Here is a 12,500-nt window from a genome sequence, read left to right as displayed (position 1 = left end):
TTCGGCGAATAATTGTTAAATATTCCACGTGGTCAGGCGTCTCCTTTCATTCAGCTATAGAGTGTCCACGCATGTAATCTGTTGGTCTGTGTATACTCCTGTTATGGACACGTTTTGGCGCTGCACATTTTGTGCTTGAGTCTGTCCAGTCGTTTGATACATTTCCTTGGGTCAGAAGGTAAGAAGATTTATACTTCCTTATTGACAGTCAGGTGATCCTTTGGCCTACGAATATTGAGATGATGCACGCGCGGGAAATTTCGTGAAAATGTTGCGAACACGACTGAGTTGAGGGCTGTTGTAAACGTCTTGAATATATGAATGCTTCGAGGGAGAAGTGTCTTTTAAGAAATCGCTTCGTCGTTGACGTGTTCAAAACAATTATGGCAATGCGTGCTCTCGCTTTCTCAACTCACTTGCTATTGTAAACTGCATTGGACAATTATTTTGAAAGGCTGTTTTCCGCAAGTCTCAAATCACGGAGATAACTTACTTCTTCTTGCTCCTCCTGCTCTCCAAATATATTCTTTTGCCTTAACCTGTGGATCCTCTCCAGGCTTTGGTATGTAAGTCAACTTTCTATTTAGCGAATATTCCTGCAGATATACTTCGGAAGTTTCATTTCCACCACCCCCTCCTCTTCCCACACCTACACCGCCTATGCCACCAGATGAAGTAACCTGCGAGCTTCCTGTAACTCCTGTTTGTCCTCGAACACTCTCACTGCCAGCAGCAGTTGAACCTGCAGCTCCTGCTTTGACTGAACCGACACTTCCAGTTCCTTTTGTCCCAGAGATTCCCTGCCCCCTGCTACCTGCGCCACTTACACTTCCACCCGCACCTCCTCCAGTTCCCGCTCCTCCAGAAGACCCAGCTGTCGCGGTAGAGCCAGAACTACTACTTGTGCTTCCAGTGGCCACGACAGTCCCTGTAGTACCAGCAGTACCGGCAGCCGCAGCACCTCCCGCAACCGATACCGCTCCACCTGCAGCTCCTCCACTTGTTTCCATTCCAGGTCCAGTAACAGAAACAACCTCACCGTCTTCGATATTTATTTTAAACTTGTGTGCTCTATCGCCATGTAGGTTGTTCAATGCATCTTGTATCGTTTGTTTTGTAATATTAATGGCAGCTCTTACGCCAGCAGTAGCTCCTGCAGAAGCTCCAGCCTCCATCCCCGCTAGGGCTCCAGCCTTGGCTCCTGCCCTAAAACCACTCCTCATGGCTGATTTCGCTCCAAAAGAGGATCCGGCCTTTGCTCCGGCTTCTGCCGCTACTCTGAGGAGAAATGCCCTGTAGGTAACATTTTTCTCTAAAAGATTCAAAGAAAAGAATGTATGAAGGCTAAAACCTTGCGCTGCGCTATTCAAATCCGGGCTCGGTTTCGGGTCTTTTGCAGCGTATCATGACCATTGCCTCCTAATATCAAGTCATAAATGGTAACTGGAGCAATTATAGGGATGATTTCGCGCTCTCAACCATTGGTAGTTTATAAATGGAAAAAGGAAGTATCCTACCACTCGCCTACCCAATTTTCAATGTCGTCAGGAGACTTCGTGGGATTTGAGCCCATGGTATCTGCGATATCAGTGACATTCTGAGACATGAACCCTGCACTCGCGCCTCGCCTATACGTTTTGCATTTTGTTACATTTTTCTGCCATTCACGTTCTGACAACCACGTGATCATCAAAACTTAAAAATTTGCAGTCATGCACCCGATGACAAATTATAAGATTGCTCTCCGAACATGCCATATCAGGTTGACACAGTGGTCATAGCACTTGCCTTGCCTTCTGATATCGCGGGGAATAACATGTCAAGTCACATGACCAACATGATAATTTGACTTGGTGAAGTCACCATCAGTCTCCCCCACGTTGTCTTTTGAAAAAGACAGACAAGGTAAAGTTCGTACCACGTAAAGAGCTGGAATTTCAAAAGACGTTTTACCAAATGTCATTTATATAACCGTTACTGACTCCGCGAAGATGAAAACTAGCTAATTCTTCGAATCACTATTGCGCTATTCCGATACCTCGCCAAGCATCAGGATGACACAGAAAAGTTTTCGATCCTGCGGTTAGTTTCACAATAAACTGTAGTCAATAGCAAATTAAAGTGGAAAACGTTCTTTACCACACCCCACCAGATTAAAACTTGGTCACACGTTCACAGTGTAGTTGTTAACAGTTTATAATGCCTTCCAATTTCCTTAAAATTCACACGCAGGAAAAAATAATGGAAGCCCTACATGGAAAACCAAAAAGGAAGAAAGAAGTGACCGGAGATCAGATTGGTAGTCGCCTCCCTTTCCCCAAGATTCATGCATTAATTTAAAAGGCAACACAGTGACATTGGACTCGGCTGTTCAAAAGTAAATAGTGCTGTCCAGCATATTTATCAATCATGATTGGACTGAACGCTATCAACCTTTTGAGCTGCCGGCGCCATATCTTTACGTACCCAAAGATACAGGTGTAGTTGTCCATAAAAATGTAGAGGGTATCACTTTATAAAATGTTCCATCTGGTGTCTTCATACCAACTTCTAAATGATCATATTGATGGTCATCTTTCATTACAGATTCCATGTAGTAAAATTTTCCCTTTTCTAGATCAACCGGAAGAGACTTTTGATTTGAATACCTGAAAACAGAAAAGGAAAACAGGGCCTCAACAACTTTAAGAATCCAAACAAGACGGAGGAAAATCATTTAGCTATTTTCATGAGCAGCGGAGAATTTGAACCAGGGAAAACAAGGATTAAATCAACGGGTCTTGAACGTAGCTCTCTGCGTCTCAAGGCAAGCGCCCTAACCGCAGGGCAGCACCCAACCTATCTCAATTACAAGCCACTATACCTACGCTTTGGGTCATGAGTGTGGCAAATGAAGTTCATCGTTTACATTGTGAATTTTAGGCAGGAAGCCATATTTCCCCAACAAAAACGGACTAAGGTCTGTTTTAAACGTCGCATTTTACATGTGCCGATTCTAATGCAAATGAGAAAAATATCTTATTTTCGCTCCTTTGCATTAGATTCGGCACATGTGAGATGTGACGTTTAAATCGGGCCTAAGAGACTGAAAAAGTGTTTAAGACACAATTATTCCACTCCATGTTGTTCTACTCAAAAGTGGTTAACTGAGCCAACTCTGTGCTTCGCGCCTCGTTGCTCATTTACTCCGGTTGCATTGTATTCATCACGTGCTGATAAAAAAGAAGTTAACGATATAATCACATATCTAGGGGAGTAATGGTATGGACTCGTTCGCGTCCCTTTCTGCGGACGCTCAAAGTTGGGGTGTTTTGCGTACCATGCAAGCGTCCATGATAGAAAGCAAAAATAAAACGCGGCGCAAAGGAGGATGGGTAGACGTCATCGAAGCGTGGGATTGGTCAGGTCCATGGAAAGGGTGGGAACCCCCCCCCCCCCCCCAAAAAAAAATAATAAAATAAGAGAAAATAAAATAAAAAATGTAAAGAAATGAAGAAGAGACATGTGTTTTGAATATTAAAACGCCACATTTAATAATATATACAATTATACTCAAATAGACTAGAGTTCCGTCGTGTTCGCAAACTTCCGTGCAGTATCTACTCAGTCTCATTTTTTCAATAAACGGTGTGCACAAAATGATAAAAAAGACTATGTACAGTAACAATTGTTGAGTCGGTGCCGCGCACGTGCATCCCGCAACTTTTTACATCTCCTTGTCCGACCCCAGTTCAAAGAGAAGACGAGCGTTGGCTTGCATCCGTGTTCGATAGGAAACCATGAGCATCCACTTCAAGTTCATCATTTTCGGCATTCGTAGACTTTTTTGTAATTTGCCAAACCAACCACCAGAAAGAAGGATAATGTATCAAGTACGTGACACATAACACTTTGTGGAATGTGTATTGTTCGGTAAATGTAGCGTTGCATTGGTCCATGCAACCTGCGTTCATTGGATATAACTCTAGCAAGATCCAACTATTGCTAGTGAGGTGTTCTGCGAAAGGAGTGGTCTGCAAAACAACTCCGAGCGCAAACCCGAACCAAGACAAAGTACAGCCTTAATTATTAGAGGGTAATGTGAACTGCTATTTTTCTACCCATATGAACCATGTGAGGCATAGCCCTACTAATGGAAATGAGTCCACACAAGGACAGAGAAAACTCTGACATGGTTCATATGGGTATCTCATGGTTCTCACATGTCTCACATCTCATGGTTCTATCATATGGTTCTCACATTGTTCATATCGGTAGAAAACTTAGTCTAGTACTTCACATCACCCTCTAATAGTTAAGTCTGTTGAAATATAAGTGCTACACGGCCAACGTTTGCAAAAACGTAACCCTTCCTTGTACTTGTACATGTTCATTGCCGTGACTTTAACATCTTCAGTTCCCACGGCCTACTCCCGTCTGACCTTATAGCTCAGTCGGTAGAGTAGCGGTGATCTAACCCGAAGGTCGTGGGTTCAATTCTCGCCCTCGTCAGAGTTCTTTTCTGTCCTTGTGTGGGTCCATTTCCATTAGTAGGGCTAACGCTGACATGGTTCATATGGGGTAGAAAAGTTGCACTTCACATTACACTCTAACCAGTTAAGTCTATGCCATAGCTGTTGTGCAACATCGTTGAGGAAGTGGTGGTGGTTGAAATTTTTAAAACCGCGTGTTTCAATCGTGCGATGAATACCAGTTCGCTCGTAGCAGATTTTAAGGGTCATGAAGACCAGAGAATGATCGCTGATACCGAGATGAACTACACCAGAGTTAGATGTTTTTTCGGGCGAACTAGTTATACAGAGGTCAATCAACGTTCTCGAGGTGGGTGTAATTATAGTCGGTTCGGTGATCTATTGACTCAGTTCATATATATCAAGTATGTTTATTAAAGTGGATGAGTTATGATTATTTGATCCGTCATGCATATTACACTTTAGATCACCCAGAAGGTAAAGGTCTTTCTGTTCAGAGTCCACTTTATCGACTAGACACTGAAATTGCCAAAAGATATCTTGGGGAGAATTTGGGGATTTATGCCATGTACTAACAAAGAAAGGTCTAGAGTGGGACCCTATAATTTCGATGACAACGCATTCAAGTTGGTCATCACATAAATCGTCACGGACCTGGTAATTTATGTTATTCCGTAAATACATGCAAACACCACCACCACTTGGGCCATTAACAGGGCGATCTTTCCTAACAACCTCAAATCCTGGAAAATGTATTTCATTGTCATTGACTGAACTATCAATCTTAGTTTCATTGATAGCCAGTACATCAATTTTGGAGTTGAGTACAAAAGATTTGAGGTCATCCAAGTGAGCGAGCAAACTATTGATATTTAACGCTGCCATGACAAAACCCCGGCCAAATGGATTGATAGTGGATGAGTGGGTTGCCCTTATTGTTAGTGTACTTACGATTTATTTGTGGAGCAAAGACTCATCCGTTTCCCAGTCGGCAATACCCTAATCACCTCTTAAATAATTAATAAAATTTGTTGCGAGTCGGGCAGTTCCTCTCGTGTTGAGGTCACTGTTTAGGTCATGTTCAGGAGAGATATTTGAATGGTCGACATACCCTCATCCACCATTTTGGTTGCAAAAGGTGTTAATTGTCTTGTTGACATCCTACACGGCGAGGAATTTATCATCAGACTTTGGAATAATACCGAACATCGCGATATCGGCCGAGGATTCATTACTAATCATGGTGGCTAAATTAACGATCTCCTCGGCACAATCATGCACCGATGCACTTGATCGAAGGCTCTTAGTTCCAACATGAATCACAATCGCATCAGGGTTTTTTCGTAGAATTGGTTTGATATGATCTCTCATGTTCATGTTAGTGCATCCAGGGAACAAGGAAATCGAAACTTGGACTTTTGCAGATCTCTAAATTTTCCGTCCCTGAAGGTTCTCTCACTTCCTTTCTCTTTGTCGATTGATTTGCTGGATCATCCCTTTTACTGTCTGAGGTTCGCTTTGCACTACAGTGCTGTTTCTAGAGTTTGAAGTCTGGGAACGTCTCGCGCTTGATGCCTTGTTTCTTCTATCTTCACTAGCTTTGTTATTTGGCGTTGGGCTCAGATTGATGAAACTACCTTGAACCTCATTCCCACGTGGCTCAAATCTATTGAGAGTATCAATGTCATCGCTGGGAACTGCCTGTTGATTGCGTTTATTCTTCATACTTTTCGCCGCATGGGGGTTTCCCACAAGGGACTAACGATCATCTGCCTATTGTGGGCGGCTGTCACATTCATTCTTCTCTTGGACCATGATCTCTAACGCCAGTCTTAATAAATCATTCTCTTGTTCCAAGGAAAATACTCGATTTTCAAAGGACAGGCATTTTTCCTCTAGTTCTTCAATATCCTTTTCTTTTTTGCGTAAAGACGACAACAAATGTTCATACCGCGTTTCATAATCAATGCCCTCAGCGGCTACCATATCTTCTTCTTGCCTACGAATATTTGATGACAGGAGATTTGCATTTTCTTCGTAGGATGAGTCGATCAAGGTTAAGACCCTCTACATCAGCACCCATCATAGAATATGATCGCACCACCGATCTCCCCTAGCACTTTGGTCTGGCTTTTTGTACCGCCGTTCCTCCACGGGATTTGTTTCAACCCGTCTTGCATTACCGGTGTGGGGGAAAGCTCACCTTTCGGTTTTGTTGCACCTGTGTGGAGCAAGGCATTGACAAACCTCTTCACAAAAATCCCTTTCGTGCAACCACAACGATGATGAACGGACGCTGACCGGTACGTGGTGCATGGGACACTCTTGCAATGTGAAGTGAATGGCACAGCTCAATTACAAGGCGTTGCGTCAAAACACCTTGGACGAACTCCAGCATCCTTTGGAGACACCACGCAACAAGCGCATTCGTCAAGCGCGTAAAATCATCCGAAAATCAAAACAGTACGAGATTCGTATCCAGTCCGCCCACAAAGACTGTCAACTAGTTTACAACAAACGGGTACCTCGACCGGGAACCGCCATGACGCGGGGGTGGAGGGGGCGTCTCACCCTTCCCATGGATCTGACCATTCTCCCTCTCCGATGACGTCAACCCATTCTCCTTTGCGCCACGTTTTATTTTTACATTTCACCACGGACGCTTGCATGGTACGCAAACGCGAGCCCATACCACTACTTAGGGGAAATCTCTTCATTTGATTTGCCATCAAGACGAAGAATTAAGTGTGGAATTGCGACTTTAAAACGAGGCTGTCCGATACTGCACCGTAGCAACGCGTGGCTTTACATAACAACGGAAGCAATAGTTGGAAGCAACTGTGTTTTCAAAGCATTTTTTTCCGTTTACGAAGCAAAAGCCTGGCAGAAGTGAGGAAGAAGATTTCCCTTGTTTTTTTTTTGTTTGTTTGTGTATTGTCTGGCTCCTAACTGTTGAGACAGCTCTTTGAAATGATCTTTTTTAGCATGCATTGAATACTGCAACATTCGTCAAAAGATTAATTAAATGGCATCATCTTTGAAAAAGCTATGCGATTCAAGAAAATTTTCACTACCTGACTTGTGAATTCCACGTTAAATTTCAGTTGAAAAACCAATATAGCATTCATCGTTTTGCGATTCGTGCGATATCGGTTTTTCGAGTGAAATGTAACATGGAATTCCCTCGTCAGGTGGGGAATTTTCCTACAGTATCTCGTGCAAACTTACCTATCATACTCGTATGGTAAAGTAGGAAAACCCCCATCGATATCACAGATCATTGTCTTGTCCTTGGCTTTATCGTCTTTGCTGATAAACAGCTTACTGCCTGCATTTGATGCTAAAAAATAAAAACGTTGAAATTTAATTGTGCTACTCGATTATCATATTACAGCGTTTACTCATGGAAGTAGGATTCCATGTACATTTTTTTAAATACTGTGCCGGTTCATGACACAAAGTGATCTTTCGAAATCCACGTCTCTTCATTATTTTACAGGGTGTTTAAAAACGTCCGCGCCCTTTTCTACAGGATAACATAGATCCCATCTCAATTATTTTCACAGCTAATGTGCCAATCAAATCGAAACTTCAACACCCCCTCCCCCTCCCCCTCCCCCCCCCCCCCATGTTTACGGGCAAACCCCGGGCATTTGATGATTTTCTTCCGTGCTCGAGGGTGGGGAATTTGAAATGATTTTTTTTTCGGGCGCCAAAGTCGCTAACAGCTTTAAACACGTGTTTGGACGAGATGGAAGAGTCTACAGGAAGAGATTTAGCATTTGTGAGCGATTGCCTTACAAAAAAGGTCTTCAAATGTCTTTGGCTACGTAATTCGTCTGTCATACAAGACCACTTTCATAAATGGCGACCACTTTTACATTGTTTTGTATTAATGTTAATTTGAAACAAATATTCTTATGAAATTTGCTCGTCGTAGCGAGGCTAGAAAGTCTTATTAGCATTAAAACAAAAAAATATTTTATTTGGCCGCCATTATTAAAGAGGTCTATAGAGTGAATAACCCCCCCATCCTTGACTAGTGAAATCATCTGGCGTTAGACAGAGTAAAATATGTTTTAAAGTCTAACTCCAAGGGAGTCAATGGGTTAAAATACAAAGCGATGTTTGGCGTTCCTTTTCAAATTGAATTAACTGTCCCTAAAATTATATCCCTGTATTGGTAAGCACCACTCCCAGGAAACCTGAGTGGTCGAGATGCGCAGAACGTTTCAAAGAGTGACTCAACTTTGAGAACAAAACGGGACTATGGCATTCAGTTAAACATTGGCGGTGACACATTACTTAAAATAAATGTGCAAGTTTCAAATTTTTAAAATTTGCATCCGAGCTGGAAATTTAAAAAATAACGAAGACATTCTTCCCTAAGGACAGTACTCACGGTAGGCAAAGGCGGTTCGTTTGAAAATAGTCAAATCGTAAGCGAAATGGTTGATTTACATCTCAACTTAAAAAGAATTCAGTTTCTCGTTTGGCAAAAGATGAATTAAATCAAACTTTGTTGTAATACCGGCAACTGCCAAAAATTAAAATTCATCATTTTCAAGTTTCTGCTCAATTCCTTCAGCGCGCATCATCACAATATGGGTTGTTGTTTCATCACATGTGTGAAAAAAAAATTGATGCAGAACGATAGATCGTTTTCACGTGACGTCACAGCGGCCATTTTGGCGTACAAGAACAATGGACGTTCTCTCCTTTGGGAACCAAACTCTATTTTTATGCATATTCCATGCATACATTTTGTATTGTTTTGTACACCAATATGGCCGCCAAGTCACGTGAGTGAAAACCATCTATAGATGATTTCTTAAATTAAAACGAGATCGAGCACCCTCGAACCCAGTCTCTTTCTCCTCCTCCTCATCCTCCTCCGTTTGGAAACAAGATAGAGCACTAGTTCGAAGTTCACCATGAATAGAACTTTTCACGGTTAGTTTTTCTCATCTGCATTACAATATAATCCAGCATGTATGTGAGGCAATTTCGGGCTATTTTGTAGTTTTAACCCGAAATTGCCTTGCATCCTCGTTAGATTACATTGTAATGCATATAAGAAAAACTAACCGTGAAAAGGGCAATTCCTCGAGTAACTCTATTTTTTCAAATAGAAGACTGTTGTCACAACAGTCAACATTTCACATGGTAGAACAAAAAAATCGCTCACAGAGATAAAAGAGGTGGTTTCCAGTCTGCAGTGGAGAAAAATACGTTCTAATACGAGCTCCAAAGAAATCTGACCACTTCTGAGGCTGTTCAAACGTTGGAACACACAAGGACAGACTTGGCAAGGTTGGATATCGTGGATCCGCGTACAAAAACCTCACACGTTTGTAATCTATTCTGTCCCATCTCTCAAGGTACACGCCGTGGGTCACTATAAAACGATACAAGATGTTTCATTGATGGATATTGTTTAGCGGTGTATTCACTTGTCTCGCATTGTCTTTATGATAGACCTATACGCTTTCCTTTGCACCCTTTTAAAAGCCAACACTTTCCCAGTTTGTATGTTACTTGCAAATGCCTTAGAATTTATTTTGCAATTAATTAATTAATTAACTGATTAATCACACTTTGCAAGAGGCTACTCTGGTGTGAAGAAAGTTAAATGTAGCTTAAAGTGCCCCTGTGACCAAAAGATCAATTTTTATTTTTATTTGGATTTCAAAACTATGTTAACTAGAACTAGCCTTGATTTGAAAAAGACACCTGTTGATTTTAACTAGGATTTTCCCAGTTAATGGTCCGCCATTACTAAATTTATGATCTTGAGAGAGCTGGATCGAGGAAAAAATGCGTCGAAGGCTCACTAGTTTATGATTGCAATGCTTGTGTACGCCGCAGAATTAATATGCAGCACGGGAGTTGTGGGCTTTCGGACTTTAAACTTGCGTTTGCATATATAATAAGCTGCATTCATGCGCTGAATTTCCCTGGATTCAACCCTCTGGGGTCCAATCGGTCAGTTTGAATGTGAGTAATGGCGGACAGTGAAATCCAAAACTTTTTTTCACTCAAAGTAAACGGCCTTTGGATACAAATCGAAGCTCAAAATTTTGCCAGTCAGGTGTTAATTTTAGTACAGGGGCCCTTTAAAGAGTTACAATTCTATGGGTCTTAGGGTCTTTAGGTCCTGGGTTTTCTTTGGATCTTTGAATTGTAACTTTCAAAAAATTATAAAACCGTCAGCGTGACTCACCTTTTTTTGTTGGTAAACTGTAATCACTTAATTCGCCAAAATAAGAATTGCCGTTTCAGATGTCATTGCAAGCTCCGGCGCAAATTAAAAAAAACTAAGTATGAAATGAAGATATTTCATAAAGTTGTAAAAATGTCAAAAGTCAACTCGAGCATTAATTAAATTTTTGAGGTTATAAAGAAGCCTGTTGTTTTTGTTGCCCATGCACTGCCACAGTAGAGCCGATCATTTAGCAGTGAAATATTCGATTCGGGCTTGATAGACGTAAGACGGTTATTACCAGCTCTGCGCTTCGCCATTGTGCTTGCGCTATTCCACCCACCATTAACTACAGGAAATCGTATATGAACGCGAGTGAATTTCGGGATTTATGGAAACGAGTGATTAAGAACTTTCAAAACATCACGAGTGACCATAAATCACGAAATTCGCGAGCAAGATCACACAATTCTTATTTCTTATACTTAACAAAATTATTCCGCCGCAGTGTTTCTATAGCAACTCCCGGATTGCGCCCTATAACCTATTTATGCATTAGTTATTGGCTGATCAGAAGGGCGATGTTCTGTTTGGTATATGATAAAAGGGCGCGCAAATCAATGCAAACATACCGAGCCTGTTCGCAACTCAGTAATGCTAACGAAAACTGAAAAAGCGTAAAAAATGCAAAGTACCAATTATAAAAAAAAAGCTAGCACTTACTGCCACATGGTTTCCCGCTGTTTCCAAACGATCTTCTCTGCCTTGTAAACTGATCATGTTGGGCTTCAAGTGTGACCAGAAAATAATTGATACCATTAATAATACCATTTTATATTAATGATTATATTGATTTAGAGATTTTGAAACTCCACCACAACGACATCCATTTTAGCTAGATAAAAAGGGAAGGTAGAATTTCACACGAGACTCCTCAAAAAAAGCCGGCAGAACTACGTATTAATGCATTTTGTTCTGTCAGTGCTGCATACTTTTTGTATATGTTAGTACTGGCCAGAGGACAATAGACGAATTACCAAGTATCGCATCTCCTTGGGGTTTGTCTCTGTACATATTGCATGCCAACAATTTCGGGTCCGATACCTCGAACCGCAAATCACTTTACTACCAGCTGCAGTTCGCATACCCCAGGAACCGTCACACAGTTTAAAAGGCTCCATTGACTGGCACGTACTTTACCGGCGGTCACCCTTAATTTCCCAACAACAACATATCATATCGAACTTTCGACGCCGTATAAATTTATATTGAATTGCAGTACATTTATCTGCAACCAATGCACTTGCAAGAAATGTTTGGGATATTCTCCCACACAGACGCTCTTAGGAATTCGTCAGTTTAGAAACTGTCATCTGAAAATCACGTGCGGGTTATTTAGGAACCAATCAGCCCTGTGTAGATCTCCCCTGGGAGCGTAAATACGTCAACTTCTCGATCTTCCTTGGAAGAATCATGAAAGAGACGGAACCGTGTCAAAATATTCTTCAGAAACAATAATTTTGTTTCCTCGGTGGATTGGTTATGCATTTGCACTCTCGCGAGTCAAAATGTGAGTGCTTAGCAAGGGTATGGTGTCGTTTCATCTACCAGTAAAATTGAAAGCGCCGTGGAAATATGTAAATATGAATACAATTATTTAGTACTGCGAGTGTATTTGAACTGCACGAGAACCATCATGACCTTCACGACAGGTATGTTTTGCAGGTTGCAGGTTTTACGCCTAAGGTTAGCTATTAGGGTTAGCCTGCAATCTGCAACCTGCAATCTGCAAAACATATCTGCCGTTACCTTCAAGCGCAATGAAC

General features: G+C 41.6%; 1 protein-coding gene and 1 pseudogene across 1 annotated transcript in view; both read right to left on the bottom strand.

Moving 5' to 3' along the window:
* The window catches only part of LOC138038104 (uncharacterized), a 32,473-nt gene that overhangs the window by 9,244 nt on the left and 10,729 nt on the right, over nucleotides 1-12,500 (bottom strand). The window contains exons 2-6 of the mRNA XM_068883925.1: nucleotides 11,398-11,460; nucleotides 9,661-9,870; nucleotides 7,701-7,812; nucleotides 2,467-2,648; nucleotides 494-1,312 (exon numbers count right to left, since the gene is read on the bottom strand). Of these exons, the coding sequence (XP_068740026.1) occupies nucleotides 494-1,312; nucleotides 2,467-2,648; nucleotides 7,701-7,812; nucleotides 9,661-9,870; nucleotides 11,398-11,460 (1,386 nt within the window). The remainder of the gene's footprint in view (nucleotides 1-493; nucleotides 1,313-2,466; nucleotides 2,649-7,700; nucleotides 7,813-9,660; nucleotides 9,871-11,397; nucleotides 11,461-12,500) is intronic.
* On the bottom strand, nucleotides 5,851-7,600 carry LOC138025239 (uncharacterized; annotated as a pseudogene).

The sequence above is a fragment of the Montipora capricornis genome, chromosome 2 (genome assembly GCF_036669925.1).
Source record: "Montipora capricornis isolate CH-2021 chromosome 2, ASM3666992v2, whole genome shotgun sequence".
NCBI lineage: Eukaryota > Metazoa > Cnidaria > Anthozoa > Scleractinia > Acroporidae > Montipora > Montipora capricornis.
The sequence above is the reverse complement of the archived record's forward strand: the minus strand, read 5'-3'. Positions and strand labels throughout refer to the sequence as shown.